Source organism: Lepidochelys kempii, chromosome 20 (assembly GCF_965140265.1).
Source record: "Lepidochelys kempii isolate rLepKem1 chromosome 20, rLepKem1.hap2, whole genome shotgun sequence".
NCBI classification, from domain to species: Eukaryota; Metazoa; Chordata; order Testudines; family Cheloniidae; genus Lepidochelys; species Lepidochelys kempii.
The window spans coordinates 21585926-21604126 of record NC_133275.1 but is presented as its reverse complement, the minus strand read 5'-3'; the positions used below and the strand labels follow the sequence as shown (position 1 = coordinate 21604126).

The 18201-nt window shown below is 47.7% G+C and overlaps 1 protein-coding gene across 2 annotated transcripts in view; it reads right to left on the bottom strand.

Moving 5' to 3' along the window:
* Positions 1–17577, bottom strand: part of TECR (trans-2,3-enoyl-CoA reductase) — a 44838-nt gene extending 27261 nt beyond the window's left edge. Inside the window, exon 1 of one of the 2 annotated variants that reach the window (XM_073319094.1) lies at positions 17417–17577. In XM_073319094.1, coding sequence (XP_073175195.1) covers positions 17417–17431 — 15 coding nt within the window. In that variant the 5' untranslated portion in view covers positions 17432–17577. The other variant, XM_073319093.1, reaches the window with a different exon arrangement.
* Positions 17578–18201: the final 624 nt, after the last annotated feature.

The following is an 18201-nucleotide window of genomic DNA, read 5'->3' as shown; positions in this document are numbered from 1 at the left end:
GTCCTTGAATTGTTCAGAGGCCAGTACCCTAAAAGGGACTTACACCACAGTCAGCCTTCTCTAGGTTCCTGGATAGCAGTGGAGTCATGCAATGCTCAATTCCCTAGCCTCTAATGCCAAAGCCTCCCTTGCACAGATCCTTCCACGATTCAATTCATTTTACCACCAGTTGCACCTGTCCCGTAAGAATCTGGTTTTAAGAGGCTACAAAGACCACACTCCAAACTGAAGAGCAGAGACAGGGAGAACTCTGAAGGCTGAATGAGGGGGTGCAAACCCAGATATCTTCCCCCACTAGCAGGGACCCCAGAAAGATCAGATCAAATGAGGGGAGAGAACAAAAGTTGTAGAAGACAGTGAATCCTGTACATTACAGCAAAGGAGGATAGAAAAGTGGGGATTGCGGGGGGGTACACGGCTTCTTTAAAAGGAAAAAATTGGGGTGATAAATTAACAATAGAAGTTTGGGTCTAATCTACCAGCTTTTCCTGGAAGACCCAATGGATAGAGAACTTGTAAGAGGACTACATCACAAGCACAAAGGACGTGAAACCTGAGCACTAAGAAGTGATTTGCATTCAGACCACTGAAAATTTTGGTTTTGCACAACAGCAATTTAACATGAAAGCCTAACAAACAGTGGGAAGGAACGTTCTTTGGTAACTGTTTGGCACCTTCATCCAAAACCCCAACCTGTTCTATTAAGGGCTGAGAAAGCTCCCAGGTTAGCTCTCTGGACCTCCATGAGGACTGTAGCATAAGACAGGATGAGAAGGCTAGATAGTTCACCCCCTCCTCTAAAAATATCATGACTAAGTGGGGAAAAAATAACTTTTAGATGAACTTTCAAAGAAGCAAACAAAGGCATGAGCCCAACTCCTTCCCAAAACCATCCCCACATGCAGATCACTGTTAAGCTACTCATCAGAAGAACAGTGCCAGGCTGGCAGGTGAAAGTAGCAGAGCTGTTTATAAGAAAGATCCTACAACATGGCCTTATTAGTACAGGCCTGGTGCCAGCAAACAGTGGGCTCTGCAGCCTTCAAAGCACCAAAGGAAGGGCCACTAGACTTCAGCCCTTTCCTCCTAGCCTTTGCTAATGCCAATGGGAGGCGCATTGCAAAATCCACAAGCTCCAAAGGGCATGGAGCAGAAAGCAGTGAAGAGAGACACACCAAAAATCCTTGTCTGGGAGAGCCAGTCACAGCCCACAAGGCAGAGAGCTGCTGCAGCAGGGGCCCCTCCCTCTGTACAGGGTGAACTCAGAGACTGGAGACCTCTTCTGGGGCAGACTCCACTCCTTCCCCCCTTCAAGGGTAACCACATACAGCACTGGAATGTGGGAACTTTATCCCTTAACTCCTGCTAATTGGGAACATAAACAGCCTCAGTCTGTGCCTGGCCATCGGACGCTCCTGGAACTCTCAACCAAGGCAGACATAGCCCCGTAAAATGCTCCACCTTGTTAGGTGTAACGTGCAGCACAGTTCTGCGTTCCATTCACTCAGGGCCCATGATAGCGTGTTTCACTCCGACTCAAGTTTGCTTCTCCTCCCTCAGTGCTCAGCCCACATGTGGAAAGCAACGATGATCTCCGTTACATCATGGCAAATCCACTGGAGCTAGCAGGATTACACTAGATTTACACCCATATAAGTGACAGCAGAATCTGGCCCACGTTTCACACACGCAGCCTGTACAAACTTGGTACTTGGAATCGGATCAAGGGGTCAGACTTACAGCATGATGGAGGTGTTTGGACACTTGCAGTGATCTATATCTTGGCAGGTGGATGGCACTTGTCCCAGACATATATTGGCAGTGAGAGTTATTTTCCCATCCCCTGTGGGTGCGTTTGAAATAGCAACAGGGTAGAAGGAGCAAGAGCTCTAGACATCCACGTTAGTTCTGAAAAATTGTCCATTAGAACAGGAGAAAATAAAGATATTTTTAGAGGGCAAAAGCAGCATAGAGCAGTAGAATCAGCAGCCAGTGGAGTGAGGAAGGTGTGTGAGAAAAGACCCGATACAAAAAAGACTTGTGCTGGAATTCTCTTTATAAAAGAAGATACAAGAACAGCCCTGCTGGGTCAGGCCAATGCTGCATCTAGCCCAGTGTCCTGTCTTCTGATGGTTAGGCAGATAGATGCCTGGGGCACATGGAAGGGATGAGCCTGGGGCTAAAGTACAGGAGTGGGGGGGGTCAAGACTGCTGGGTTCTACTCCCAGCTTTGACATCGATCAAGTCCTTTCCCCTCTCCGCGCCTCAACTTCTCCCTCATAAAATGGAGGTGGTGATACTGACCTAGCTCAAAGGGTTGAAGTTTAATTAATTAATGGTTGCAAAGAGCTTTAAAAGCATTATTGCAGGGCCAGATTTTCAAGAGCTCTTACTGTGACACTATGCCCCCATATTCTTCAGAGAGATATTGTTATGATAGGATTATGGCATAACTAAGATGTGTTCTATGCAAGATGGACCACGTGAGAGATCACTGGAAAGGTTATGATTTACTGAATATGATTATCCTATCCTGTTGGGAAGGGCCATTAGGGCAAACAATATGTCTTTGAAGACGCTAATCTCCCACCTTCCTGGGAAGCTGCAAACAGCCTCCGAGTTATGGCTGCAGGGACATGTGACCAAGCTACCTGGTACTAGACTCCACGATGATATGAGTGTTTTTCCACTGATTGTGGGTGGGAATCGCATTGTTGGGATTATTTTTCACTTATCAGTGTTGAATTTCATCTGCTATTTTGTTGTTGCCCAGTCACCCAATTGTGTGAAATCCCTTTGTAACTCTTCGCACTCAACTTTGGACTTAACTGTCTTGAATAATTTTGTATCATGTGCAAACTTTGCCTCTTCACTATTCACTGCCTTTTCCAGATCATTAATGAATATGTTGACCAGCACGGGCCCCAGTACAGTTCCTTAACCTCTTTCCATTATGAAAACGGACCCATTTATTTCTACCCTTCATTTCCTGTCTTTTAACCAATTGCTGATCCATGAGAGGACCTTCCCTCTTATCCCATGACTACTTAGTTTCCTTAAGAGCCTTTGGAGAGGCACTTTGTCAAAGGCTTTCTTAAAATCCAAGTACATTATATACCCTGGATCTGCCTTATCCACGTGCTTGTTGACTTCCTCAAAGAATTCTAATAGACAGGTGAGTCACGACTTCCCTTTACAAAAGCTGTGTTGACTCTTCCCCCAACAAATCGTGTTCATCTATGCGTCTGATAATTCTGTTGTTTACTATAGTTTCAGCCAATTAGCCAGGGACTGAAGTTAGGTTTACCGGCCTGTAATTATCAGGATCACCTTTTGAGCCCTTCTTAAAAATCAGCCTTACATTAGCTACCTTCCAGTCATTTGGTACAGAGGCGTGTTTCAGTGATAGGTTACATATTACAGTTAATAGTTCGCAATTCTGTATTTGAGTTCCTTCAGAACTCTTGGGTGAATACCATCAGGTCCTGGTAACTTTTATTACTGTTTATCAATTTGTTCTAAAACCTCTGCTATTGACTCATCAGTGCGGGGACAGCACTTCAGATTTGTTGCCCAAAAAGGAGAGCTCTGATGAGGAGATCTCCCCTACATTCTCTGTAGTGAAGACCGATGCAAAGAATTCATTTAGCTTCACTGCAATGACCTTGTATTCCCTGAATGCTGCTTTAAAACCTTGGTCATCTAGTGGCCCCACTGCTTTTTTGGCAGGCTTCTGTTTCTTAAAAAAAAAAAAATCTTACTGTCAGTTTTTGCATCTTTAGCAAGTTGCTTCTCAAATTATTTCTTCCAGTCTTATTATACTTTTACACATACCCTGCTGGAGTTTGTGCTCCTTCCTATTATCCTCACCAGGATCTGCGTTCCAAGTTTTAAAAGGTGTCTTTTTGGGTATGTCTACACTGCAGTTAGACACCCACAGCTGGCCCATGCCAGCTGACTCGGGCTCATGGAGCTGTTTGTGGTGTAGACTTTTGGGCTCAAGCTGCCCAGAGCTCTGGGACTCTCCCACTTTGCAGGGGCCTAGAACTGAAGCTCCAGCCAGAGCCTGAACATCTACTCTGCAATTAAACAGCCCCTTAGCCCAAACCCCGTGAGCCTGAGTCAGTTGGCATGAACCAGCTGGGGGTTTTTAATTGCAGTTAGACATACCCATAGCCTCTAACAGCCTTCAGTATTCTGCTGTTTAGCCATGATGGCATTTTTTTTGGTCCTCTTAGTCTTTTGTGATTTGGGGTATACAGTTAGTCTGAGCCTCTATTATGGTGTTTTTAAGTAGTCCCATACTGCTTGCAGGCATTTAACCCTTGTGGCAGCTCCTTTTAATTTCTAAGAAGTGTCCTCGTTTTTGTGTAGTTCCCCTTTTTAAAGTTAAACATTACTGTAGTGGGATTTTTTGGTATTATCCCCCCTACAAGGATGTTAGATTTAACCACTTTATGGTCACTATTACCAAGCAGTTCAGATATAGTTACCTCTTGGACCAGATCCTGTGATCCACTTAAGACTAAATCAAGAATTACCTCTCCCCTTGTGGGTTTCCAGGACCAGCTGCTCCAGGAAGCAGTCATTTATGCTGTCTAGAAATGTTCTCTATATCACACTTTAAGGGGACATTTACCCAGTCAATATGAGGCTAGTTGAAGTCACCCATTATTACTGAACTTTCTGCTTTTGTAGCCTTTCAAACCTCCCTGAACATTTCACAATCATTGTCACTCAGTCTCCTCCTTAAGACCAGACTCCTTTCCTCTAAAGTCCTGTCCTGTACGGTCTTGAGTTCTTATTTTTTAAAGCCAGATTCTCCTCTCATTTTACACCCTGCAAAATCTGGAGCAACTCCATCATCTCCAGCAGTTACCCCAGATTAAGAAAGCAGGGCTTTAAACTAGGTTCACCGGGGAAGGAGACCAAAGCCCTGAGTTAAGTGGGGAAGTGGGATACCAGGAGGAAGCACGAGCAGTAGTGCATGAGAGGGGAGGGCTCCTGCCTCATACTGAGAAAGAGGGGCGATCAGCGGGTTATACACAAATGCACGAAGCCTGGGAAACAAGCAGGGAGAACTGGAAGTCCTGGCCAAGTCAATGAATTATGATGTGATTGGAATAACAGAGACTTGGTGGGATAACTCACATGATTGGAGTACTGTCATGGATGGATATAAGCTGTTCAGGAAAGACAAGCAGGGCAGAAAATGTGGGGGAGTTGCACTATATGTAAGAGAGCAGTATGACTGCTCAGAGCTCAAGTATGAAACTGCAGAAAAACCTGAGAGTCTCTGAATTAAGTTTAGGAGTGTGAGCAACAAGGGTGATGTCGTGGTGGGAGTCTGCTATCGACCACCGGACCAGGGGGATGAGGTGGACAAGGCTTTCTTCCAGCAACTTGCAGAAGTTACTAGATCACAGGCCCTGGTTCTCATGGGAGACTTCAATCACCCTGATATCTGCTGGGAGAGCAATACAGCGGTGCACAGACAATCCAGGAAATTTTTGGAAAATGTAGGGGACAATTTCCTGGTGCAAGTACTGGAGGAACCAACTAGGGGCAGAGCTCTTCTTGACCGGCTGCTCACAAACCGGGAAGAATTAGTAGGGGAAGCAAAAGTGGATGGGAACTTGGAAGGCAGTGACCACGAGATGAAGTTCAGGATCCTGACACTAGGAAGAAAGGAAAGCAGCAGAATACGGACCCTGGACTTCAGAAAAGCAGACTTTGACTCCCTCAGGGAACTGATGGGCAAGATCCCCTGGGAGAATAACATGAGGGGGAAAGGAGTCCAGGAGATCTGGCTGTATTTTAAAGAATCCTTATTGAGGTTACAAGGACAAACCATCCCGACGTGTAGAAAGAATAGTAAATATGGCAGGCGACCAGCTTGGCTGAACAGTGAAATCCTTTCTGATCTTAAACACAAAAAAGAAGCTTACAAGAAGAAGTGGAAGATTGGACAAATGACCAGGGATGAGTATATAAATATTGCTTGGGCATGCAGGAGTGAAATCAGGAAGGCCAAATCACACCTGGAGTTGCAGCTAGCAAGAGATTTTAAGAGTACCAAGAAGGGTTTCTTCAGGTATGTTAGCAACAAGAAGAAAGTCAAGGAAAGTGTAGGCCCCTTACTGAAGGAGGGAGGGAACCTAGTGACAGAGGAAGTGGAAAAAGCTAATGTTCTCAATGCTTTTTTTGCCTCTGTCTTCACAAACAAGGTCAGCTCCCAGACTACTGCACTGGGCAGCACAGCATGGGGAGGAGGTGACCAGCCCTCTGTGGAGAAAGAAGTGGTTCGGGACTATTTAGAAAAGATGGACGTGCACAAATCCATGGGGCCGGATGCGTTGCATCCGAGAGTGCTAAAGGAGTTGGCGGATGTGATTGCAGAGCCATTGGCCATTATCTTTGAAAACTCATGCAATCGGGGGAAGTCCCGGACGACTGGAAAAAGGCTAATGTAGTGCCCATCTTTAAAAAAGGGAAGGAGGAGGATCCTGGGAACTACAGGCCAGTCAGCCTCACCTCAGTCCCTGGAAAAATCATGAAGCAGGTCCTTAAGGAATCTATTCTGAAGCACTTAGAGGAGAGGAACGTGATCAGGAACAGTCGGCATGGATTCACCAAGGGCAAGTCATGCCTGACTAATCTAATTGCCTTCTATGACGAGATAACTGGTTCTGTGGATGAAGGGAAAGCAGTGGACGTGTTGTTCCTTGACTTTAGCAAAGCTTTTGACACTGTCTCCCACAGTATTCTTGCCAGCAAGTTAAAGACGTATGGGCTGGATGAATGGACTATAAGGTGGATAGAAGAAAGCTGACTAGATTGTCGTGCTCAACGGGTAGTGATCAATGGCTCCATGTCTAGTTAGCAGCTGCTATCAAGTGGAGTGCCCCAAGGGTCGGTCCTGGGGCCGGTTTTGTTCAATATCTTCATAAATGATCTGGAGGATGGTGTGGATTGCACCCTCAGCAAGTTTGCAGATGACACTAAACTGGGAGGAGAGGTAGATATGCTAGAGGGTAGGGACAGGTTACAGAGGGACCTAGGCAAATTGGAGGATTGGACCAAAAGAAATCTGATGAGGTTCAACAAGGACGAGTCCTGCACTTAGGACGGAAGAATCCAATGCACCACTACAGACTAGAGACCGAATGGCTAAGCAGCATTGCTGCAGAAAAGGACCTATGGGTTACAGTGGACGAAAAGCTGGATATGAGTCAACAGTGTGCCTTTGTTGCCAAGAAGGCCAATGGCATTTTGGGATGTATAAGTAGGGGCACTGCCAGCAGATGGAGGGATGTGATCGTTCCCCTCTATTCGACACTGTTGAGGCCTCATCTGGAGTCCTGTGTCCAGCTTTGGGCCCCACACTACAAGAAGGATGTGGAAAAATTGGAAAGAGTCCAGCGGAGGGCAACAAAAATAATTAGGGGACTGGAACACATGACTTATGAGGAGAGGCTGAGGGAACTGAGGATGTTTAGTCTTCAGAAGAGAAGAATGAGGGGGGATTTGATAGCTGCTTTCAACTACCTGAAAGGGGGTTCCAAAGAGGATGGCTCTAGACTGTTCTCAATGGTAGCAGATGACAGAACAAGGAGTAATGGTCTCAAGTTGCAGTGGGGGAGGTTTAGGTTGGATATTAGGAAAAACTTTTTCACTAGGAGGGTGGTGAAACACTGGAATGCGTTACCTAGGGAGGTGGTGGAATCTCCTTCCTTAGAAGTTTTTAAGGTCAGTCTTGACAAAGCCCTGGCTGGGATGATTTAATTGGGGATCAGTCCTGCTTTGAGCAGGGGTTTGGACTAGATGACCTCCTGAGGCCCCTTCCAACTCTGATATTCTATGATTCTATGAATTTGGCCCTCAGATTTGCAATGCATCTTTGTAGCTGCACAGAACATCATGTGCAAAGTTTACAGGACCACAAGCCAGAGTTCAGCACTCAACGTGCTCCCAGCCCCATGTGCCGAGTGCTTTTGAAAACCAGGCCCCTTATTTTGGTGCCTGAACTAAAGCTTGGCTTTTTTTAAAAAAAATATATCTGGCTCCAAATAAATCATTAATCCAACCCCGTAAATTGTCCTGCGGTTATTGCAACCGACAGCAGAGCTTGATTTTGCATGAAGTGACGTGGCAGTGGCATCTCTTTAATACTGTGCTGTATGATGTTTATTTCATAGCCGTGCTGGCTCTCCAGTTATAGCAAGCAACAGGTGTTTGTCTTGGCAGAGCTTGGGCGCTTCGCTTGGGAGCATGACTCTGCAGAGGGCAGCAATAATGGAAACCCCGGCACAAGCCTTAGCCAGAGACATTTTCCAGCAAGAGGGTCTTTCTGAGCAATCACATAACTGATTGTGGAAAGAGTCCTGAAATCCATGGTAAACAGGGGGTGGGGAGACATCTATGTACTTATCTGGCCCTGTTACTATGGTACCCAAGGATCTCACAATCTTCAATTTATTTATCCTCACAGTCCCCCTGTGAGGCAGGGCAGTGCCATTATCCGCATTATACAGATGGGGAACTCAGACACAGAGAGACTAAGTGACTTGTCCAAGGTCATGCAGAAAGTCAGCTGCAGAGCAGGGAAATGAAACGGGGTCTCCAAAGTTCTTGGCTAGCACCTGGACCACCGATGCTCAAGATTATTTCAGTGGGCACCATGACAGGGCAAGACAAAAGGGTGCCTGCCTCACCAACTGGACTCTGCTGACAGGAGAGGACTGGCTCAAGGACACTTGCAGAAGTGGGGGGCCTCATGTGGGCGAGAGCAGCAGGTTAACATATAACAGGCTTTTGGGGAGGATGCATTCCTGATATGCACATGAGCTCAGCCAGTCAGTTGTCAATTTCACCAGCCAGCAGCTCCTTCACGGGGTATGGAAACCAGAACAAGACTGAGCCAGCAGAGATGGGTCCTGGAATAGGGGGCAGGCCTGGTGTTTGGGGCGACACTGAGCTCAGAGGCTTTGTAAGATGTCAGAATCCAGGTGTGACTATATTTTGGTATTAGGCAGCTGTGTCCACTCCCCAGCTTCAACCGCATCCTGCTTTCTATGGAGCTGCTGATCCCAAGCGGTGCAGACAGCCAAAAGCACGATTAAGTTGCAACATTTAAAAAAAAAAACCCAGGCCTGTCTCTACAGTTTATATAAATGCTTATCAAGCTGGGCTCCTGTTTCAGGAGGGCTTTTACTGCTAAATACCATGCTAAGCCAGGGCAGGATAGGACCTAACTGAAAATAGAATAAATCAAAAAACATCTGTTCGGCATCAAAGAGCCAACAGCACCCTCTTGCGTACACATGAATGCCCTAGTGCAAAAGAGACTCCAACACCCTCATCCGGATCTGAGGAGTAATTACACGCTAACCGTCCCTTCACATCACTGGAGTAGCAGCACCACTAGAGGCAAGGCAGAGATCTGTACGACAGCACCAGCCAAGAATAAGCCCCCCACTGTGGTAGGCACTCTACAGCAGGGGTCTCAAACTCAAATTTACCTTAGGGCGAGTGCCAGTCCTCAAATCCTCTCAGCGGGCCAATATCATCGCTGAAGGTGGTGTTCAGAAAAGAAAACGTTTATATTGTATTTTTTATTTCAAATTTCTTAGAAATAATAAAACTGTCATACAACTTTATACAATTCTTCACCTGCCATGGCTGACTCTGCCCGGCAACTAGTGATGGTATCTCTGTCCCTCTCCGCTAGCCAATGGGAGCTGCGCTTGCGTCTCCCCGCCACGGGCCACAGTGGGGAGGTTCTCGGGCTGCAGCTGGCCTGCGGGCCGGGACTTTGAGACCCCTGTTCTACAGACACAAACGAGAGACAACCCCTGGCCTGGAGCACTTAGGAAACAGCCATTGACACAAGGCCCAACATTTTAAATATGATAACAAGCTTTTATATATACACACACGGAAACATTTTCTTTTAAAGCGCAAACAACTGTTTTAAGAATGCACGTCGCCAGTGGTGTTTGCAAGCCAGCCATGGCTACTAGCCACCTGAAGGTGAAAAGGACTGTATGAACAACAAACTGATTTAAATCACTTTTGCTGTCTGAGCAGCAAGAAATGCAGAGGAAACAGAATAGTGACAAGTGCAATTTAATAAACTGTTCCGGGGAAGTAATAACAAGGAAAAGACCTTTCTGTTTATAGCACCTATTTAAAAAAAAAAAAACAATGGAGAGAGTGGCCCTTTGATTTGCCCAATTCAAGACCTCTCTGCTAGGAACAAGCACCTGAAGTTTACCAAACCCCTGCTGGCAGGTTTACTCACAATGCACCCTCCTCCTCTGCCAGCAGTACGAGTGTCTGCAAGTATCAGGGGGTCACCGTGTTAGTCTGTATCCACAAAAACAACAAGGAGTCTGGTGGCACCTTAAAGATGAACAGATTTATTTGCTCAAATAAATCTGTTAGTCTTTAAGGTGCCACCGGACTCCTTGTTGTTAGTGTCTGCAAGAGGATTAGAGATGAAGCGTGGACAGGAGCAGAGCACTGAGGGCAACCACAGAAAGGGAGGTCACTTGATCTTTATTTGCTGTGAGGCAATAGCATTAAAGAACAGCATCAGCTGAAGAGATGTAAGCCAGACTAAATAAACGTGTTCGGCTGTGGGCACCATGCCCACCTGCTCCATCAGACCGATATCCACCCATGAACAGGGCACTGATATTTACAAGCACCCTGCTCCTTTTAGATTTCCAAGAAGCACATGGGGATCACAAATCAACCCAGAACCCTGCATTTGCCAAGGTGGGTTCCCATCCATTGTGCATCGCTCCTCTCCCTAAGGAGCTGATCAATATTTTGGATACAGGAGGAATGGGGAATTTAAGAGTTAGTTTTTAGAGCAGGAGTTTTGGACAATCCCACCCCAAAAACTCCAACCAAATTCTATTAATACTTGGCACTTAGAGGGGCTTTACATCTTGGGATCGCAGCACACTTTACAAAGGTCAGTACTGTTACCCCCATTTAACAGATGGGTAAATGGAGGCAAGGAGACAGTGAAATGACTGGCACATAAGGTGTCAGTGGCAAAGCCAGTCTCCTGACTCCCAGTCTGGTGCCTGATCTCAAATTCCATACTGATCTGCAGAGTTTCTGACTGGCTACACTAACAATAGGACAGAGATGCTGGTTGAAGTTTCTGGGAGACGTAATACCAGTTGTGAGTTTGTCCTGAAATGTCTCATCACTCTACTGCATTCCTAGGGCCACTTACCACATTAGTTCTAGCCTCATCAATGGCTCTCCATGAGCAGTGGCATTGCACTGGCTTTTGAAGTTGCATCCCAGTGCAACCCACAAGCAGGTTAATCCTTCAGCAGCATTAGCAGGAGCTGCCGGATGCAGAGCAGCTAGGGGAGAGGCTTCAAAGAAGCACTTCCATCAAGAAATCCCAGAACTATTATGTTCCAGCCACAGAAAAGATTAAAATTGCCTCCTCCAGAGCATTCTTCAAGGTGACCAGAGAAGAGAGGGGAAATGTGTGTTCCCTTTGTTTCTCTGGGATGTAGACACTGAAGGGGGCTGTGTCAGGTTTTAATATTACAAGTTAGGTCATGTCTACTAAGAAGTGGGGAACTGGGCAGATGAGGACACCACACATACCAAAAAAGAGAATCCCAACTGACTAATAGGGGCAGTGATTTTTATTCTGCCTGTTGGTCTCTTAACATCCTCACACAGCAGCAAAAATAGATTCAATGTTTGAAAGACCCTTTGCTTCTTTTATTTGGAGTAGAGTTAGACACCCAATTCCACAATTAATAATTTGGCATCTTAAACAGTTTTTCTTTCTTTAAAAGATTTTTAAAACCCTTGCTGTACCCTGAACGTTGCCTTAGGGGAGGAGTTGTTCAAGGAATACAAAGGCTAAGGGGCCATCAGTTGTTTGTTAAAGTGACACTGTTTGACAGTTGATTCATCCAGGACTTTAATTCCCAGGCTGCTCAGCAAAGAAAGTCCTTGCGGGAAGCTCCAAGATTCCCAGTATCCAGGCACTGGACCTTGGCATGCTGGGGAGTTTAAACTTAGCTATCTAACTGATGACTCCAAAGACCGTGGAGGTCAGTATCTGTTACCACAGCTCATCAGATGTATATATGTTATATACTGGATATGCTGTCCTCCTGGAAGTGTACTGTCCCACCTAATTTTTGGTCCTCTATAATACATTGCTACATTCAAGCCTAGTAACAAGTGCTTTATGTTGTTTGCAAGCCGAGATCCACAGACCATCAGCTTTCAAATGAGATTTGATACAACACTTCTTTCCACCTCTAGCTGGTCATGAGGCATTAACCTTGGAAGTCACATCATTCTGATTACCCCCTCTTGCTCCTCCCCCCCACTACTTGACTCCCATACACTTTGACAGCCGTACCACAACAGCCATTACTTTACACTGTCTCAAAGAGGTGAAGCCAGCAGTACATTAGTATGCAGAAGTGGGAGACAATGCATTGATTGTTAGCTCCAGAAGACTGGAAATATTAGCTGGTAAAGTAACGCAGGCAGCTTCACCTCTATAATTCCTTGGAGGTAGATCCAACTGTGCCATGGGTCTGATGTGCCCAACTGACAGCCTCCCTGTCCTGAAGAGCTTGTTTTCTAAAGGCACAAGATAAAACACAGACCAGGCAGAGTTTCATAGTTTCAGGCCAGAAGGGACCACTAGATCATCCAGTCTGACCTGGAGAGCACAGGCTATTCCATTTCACCCAGATACCACAATACTGAGCCCAATGATTTCAATTAGACCAAAGCACTTCAGTCCTCAGGAGACCAAGAGAGACCAAAGTGCCTGTGATGGCAGCAAACTGATTAGGTGAGATAGGCCCAGCTGACCTAGCAGACGATCCAGCATGAAGAGGAGTCTCCCATCAAAAGGCTCACAAGGGGGCTACAGAGCCAACTAAAGCTCAAGTGTGCATGCATAACAACCCTCCCAAGGCTCAATGGGCCATCTCCCCTCCTGCAGACCTAACAAGCAACCCCACACACCCAGTTCTCACCCCCTCCCTATGGTTCACAGCAGCAACAAGACGCTACTGGTACAAGAAACAGGACATTCAGCGGAGATGCATTAGTTTTTACACACACACCCCTGGCCAAGGTGGGAAGTCTCCCCATCATGGGTGCCTTTGGGTGGGAAAACCTCATTTCCATTTACAAGTCTTCCTAACAATTAGGTTACATTTTGAGCTCTCTTGGCACGAAAAAGGGCTAGAGACATTTTAAGAAAATGAAAAGCTTAAGTGTTCTCCAGCAGGCACTGAATGATCTGGACCAAGGTTGGCGAACAGCGATCTATTGAAAGCTGCACACTCAAGAGTAAGAGCTTACTAATCCCCTGAAAGTAGATTTTAAATCAACTCAATTGATTTGGTCACTAGGTCTCATTGAAGGGAGTCCAGCAAGCCAAATTGTGTCTCTTCTGCTTTTTGCTAGAAAGTGGTGCAAAAACATTAAGACTTCTTGAACTCTGAAATGGAAACACCATCCAATTCACCGCCAGTCTGGTAGAAAAGTTATACTTAACGTCACATTGACCTCATACAGTAAGTTACTTGGTAGATTTTAATGGCAAGGCCAAAAATGCAAAGTCAGCTGCAACTTTAATTATGGAGCAATTACCACGCCTCTGTCATATTGCTCCACCCTTAGCAATAACAGGAGAGAGAGAGAGAACACTTATTGCAAAATCTAAGCTAGCCTGGGGGATCCCTTTATGCCATTTATACACAGGCAGCATGAGATGTGCCAAAGTGTCACCCTGAAGAAGGAAGCAAGATTCAATATATTTCAAGAGTCTCACCAGTAACCAGCGATACAGATTGTTTTACTGACTACCCAGTACAAGTCCTCACAAATGGACCATTATGGAAGCTCTTCTCCCTCTCCACACATCCCCTCTGCTCCAAGCAACCACAGAACATTATTTCTATTGTGGCAGGACCTCACAGCCTTAGTCCTCCCAGACCAGGACCCAATTGTACTAGGTGCTGCACAAACACAGAACTAAAAGATCCAAAGAGCTCACAATAACCCCGCAAGTTCCACATCTCAGGGAAGCTCAAAGTTTGCCTCTCTTACAAAAAAGTTAGTTTGAGCTGGTGTTTCAGAGGTTTCATTACCTAACTGGCTTCTGTGGGTTTCCCTGATCCTCCCAGCACAGCCATGTGCTCAGTAAGAACAAGAGTAAAGGAACCTTGAGGTTTTTAAATACAAAATTGTTAATGAAGCACGTTTAGTGCTACTGTAAATGTGCCCTGAACAGGAGTGGCAGAGCAAGCTTCCCTCTCCTGGAAATATCCTCAGCCTTTATTTGAGATGAGAAGGGAAGTCAGTTTTCTGCAGCTGATTTGAATTATTTTGGGGACTTTCTCTAGCCTGTGTTCTACAGGAAAGCAGACTAGATGATCACAGTGGCCCCTTCAGACCTCGGAATCTGTAAATCATTGCTGTCTGTTGAGGCTGTCAGCTAAGGCACCAGTTAGTGTCCGTATGGGGGTCAGTGACATGGATGCCTGACTCATGGGAACTGGACTGTAACCCAACAAATTGTTTCACACACAGGTCACTGAAAGCCAATAAGACAGTAAATAAGATTTTTTTCACTCACTACCAACCAGGGTTGAATTTAAACCAGCCACCTAGGAGCACAAGACTCCATATTCCATTATCACTCCCCTACTGAATGTTCTGCTAGCGGTAACGTGCAGGTGGGAGAGTCGCTTACTCCTACTGACAGGGAGAACAAGACTCACTAGTCTAGAACAGTGACAAGCATTTTCAGGGCTGCAGAGCAATGAGGAGCTCCCGTGGTATCTTTAGAGGCCCTGGTCCGATTAGTCAGATCACATGCCACACCCAATCCAAGCAGCCTTTCCAAGATTTCTCCCAACTCCTCCGTGGTGGGAGTAAAATCAGGGCTTAGAAACTAGAGGCTGACACTGTAAATACATGAGATACAGCGACAGAGAGGGTGCCTCAGGCGATTTCTCCCTTGGTGTGGAATCCTTCCGTTGGAAGACTATGTGCCAAAGGTCCCTGCACGTCCCCCTTCCATATTTGCTGGGCTCCGTGGTGCCCACTAACATAGGTTGGGAGCCACATAAAAAGGTGTTTAGTGGCAATCCCACTGAGACAATCTACAGTCTGAGGACACAAGCCAGTATTCCTGAACTAGTTCCTTGGGGTGAGCAGAATGTGATGCACAGGTACCTGTTTTCTGAACTGCAAATACAGCTGTCTTTTGGGGGAGTCCTCCTTGTCAGGGAAATCCCAGAACCCCAGGTTTTGGGGAACAAATGGTTCTTCCCTTTTCTATGCTCAGGGAGGTGATCCAAAGGGCAGAGAGCTATGATAAGGCAGTAAGACAAGCAAAGAAAGAACTGTCCACACTGGTGCAGACCTTTGTCCCCTCTAGCAGCCCAGACTGCTAGGAGCAGCACAAATCCTACACCTCTTTATGTAGCTTTTAATTTTCACCATGTGGTTGTCATCTCACCCCTAGGTGTGCCTACAGTTTTCAACTACCTGTATCCTTATTAGTACAACTGCCAGGGATCATTAATAGCCATAAAAGGTTCAGCTGCCATTTTCTATAGAGGTAAATAGATGGTGTTAAGACCACAGCTGACATGAGCTGACCTGCATAAGATAACCAGCTCTGACCTTGTCAGCGAATCAGGAAGAGCATGTCCACGCACACACATCTGTCCTTGAGGGTGGGAAGAGTCAGGAGTACAATGTTCAGTTTGCAGGATAGTCTGTCGCACTCCAGATTCTCCTCCCAGATCAAAAGAGCACATGTGGGAGTTATTAAATCTTCCCCTACTTTATGCCCTGCATTCAACATTCTGGTTGGACAATTTGCCAAGTGAAGCATTTGGCAAACTGCTGAACTTGCTGAGAGAGCTGTACTTACAGCCAATATTAATAGCCCTGCATATCTGGGTATATATCTGTTTACAAGACAGGTGCAAGGATTGCTGTGACCTCCTCTCCCCATAGCTGTCCAAGCTGATTTCAGCAGCTTCTCTTTACAGGCTTAAGTAGTTTTCTAGGTTGGTGGGTAGTCTGCACACTCACTCCAAAAACGTCACTCTGAAAGCAGAGGACTTCAGAACTTTCAAACAATTAAGGAAAGAATAAAAATCATTTTACATTCATATAAGCAGCTTTTATTCGGAAGGAAGACGCCCCAAAGCACTTATACTATATTCATCTAGAACCACTGAAATGCAACCACTTCTGGCCGTGGGAGGGGAAATTTTTGATCAAAGCCAATGGGCCATGCCCACCTTTTATGAAGACTGCCATAGGATATTTGGCATTCATGGTAATTACAGTAAAAGTCTGTTCACATTTCACCAGAAATAACCCCATGAGCAGAAATCTCCTTCTAGAGACCGCAGTAGTGCTTGGACTTGAAATCATTACACAAACCCACTCCTCTTCCTTTCTAATTGAAGGGGGCGGAGGGGAGGTAGGGCACAGGGTTGAGACACCGGATGGTTCAAGGGAACATAAGCAGGAATCCAGCCCAACAGAGATGGTGAGTTACCATCTGACGTGTCCACAAGACCCAAAACAGCCACAGAGTCCAAATCCTCCTCTACACTGGCCAGGAAGATACTGGGGGTACGCTGAGGCTGCCACTTCTGCCCCTGCTCAGGGGTCAGAGGCGCCCAGCGTTGTCAAGCCAGCACTAAATTCCGCACACGCAGAGGATGGTTCCGAGGGCGACAAGTGCCTTGTTAGTGAGTTAGCTGGCAGTGAATGAAAAGAGGCTGCTCAGGCAGCGGTGGAGCCAGCACGACCCGGTGACTCTGGGGATGCCCCTGCTGGGGGAAGGGACGTGCAGAGAGGGGCACGTGCATGCAAGCTGCTGGAGCTGGCACCTGCAACAGTCAAGGGCAGGCAGGTCTGGAAGGACGGGCGGGTGGGGGGGGTATCTGCCCCCCTACCCAGCAGCCCCCCCCTTGCTTGCGATATAAATCCACCCAGCTCATGCGCACCCAGGCCCTTGTCCACCATGTGCGCATGCGTGCTCTCACCCTCCCACCCACATCTTTCGCTGAGCGCATGTGCCCTTCGCCTGCTCGTCCAGAGATCAGGCATGCGCATGCGCACTCTCACCTCTCCGTCACATTTTTCGCGCTTTACGCGTCCATTCCCCCGCCCACTCATCCCACGCGTGCGCACGAGCGCCGCCTGGCTGGTCTTGCGCATGCGCAGTGGGCGCCCACCGCTTCTCAGGGCGGAGCCTGTGGGACCGGTTCTCTCGCCGCCGGGCTGAGTGAGGGCCCGCAGAGGGGGGCCCCTGCGTTCGAGCGTTGCGGGGCTGGGGCTACGGCCGCCGCCGCCTCCTCACCTCATAGTGCTTCATAGTTCCTCCCGCTCCAACCGCCGCTGCTACCGCCGCCGCCTGGCACCCGCTCCCCTCACGTGACTCGTCCCCACTCTCACCTGGGGGGCGGGGTCCGACCAGTCGGAACGGCCAATTGTAGGAGCCAGGCCGCCGAGAGCCAGACAATCAGAGCTCGGGGGGCTCCACGTCCCGCCCCTCCGCTTGCGAGCCCGCCCCAAGCGTCCCCATGGAAACTGAAGCGCGTGACAAGGCTCCGGCCAATCGGAAGCCAGCTAGGTGGACGGGAATGACGGAACGGCGCGCCAATCCCTTTAGAGCTTTGCCCGCCTGGAGCCAATCAAGACACAAGGCGCGGAGGCCATAACACGGAAGGGTCCGCTACGCAGCCACGTGGCTGTGGAATAGCCTTTGTCTCTGCCTGCCAGCGTGCGCCCGGCCCCGGCCCCGGCCCCGGCGTGCCGCTTTCCTGGTGACTGGTCCCTCTGGCCAGGGGGCCCCGCAGCCGGTCCGAGTGGGCCGGAAAGGCCTGGGCAGGGTTTGGGGGAGAGGGGGCCGGGAGGGCATTGGCAGGGTTTGGGGGTCTGGGGGGAACTGGCAGGACTCGGGGGGTTGGGGAGGGCTGGAAGGGCACAGGGAGGGTTTGTGGGGGAGGGGCCGGGAGGGCATTGGCAGGGTTTGGGGGTCTGGGGGGAACTGGCAGGACTCGGGGGGGAGGGCTGGAAGGGCACAGGGAGGGTTTGTGGGGGAGGGCATTGGCAGAGTTTGGGGGACATGGGGGGAACTGGCAG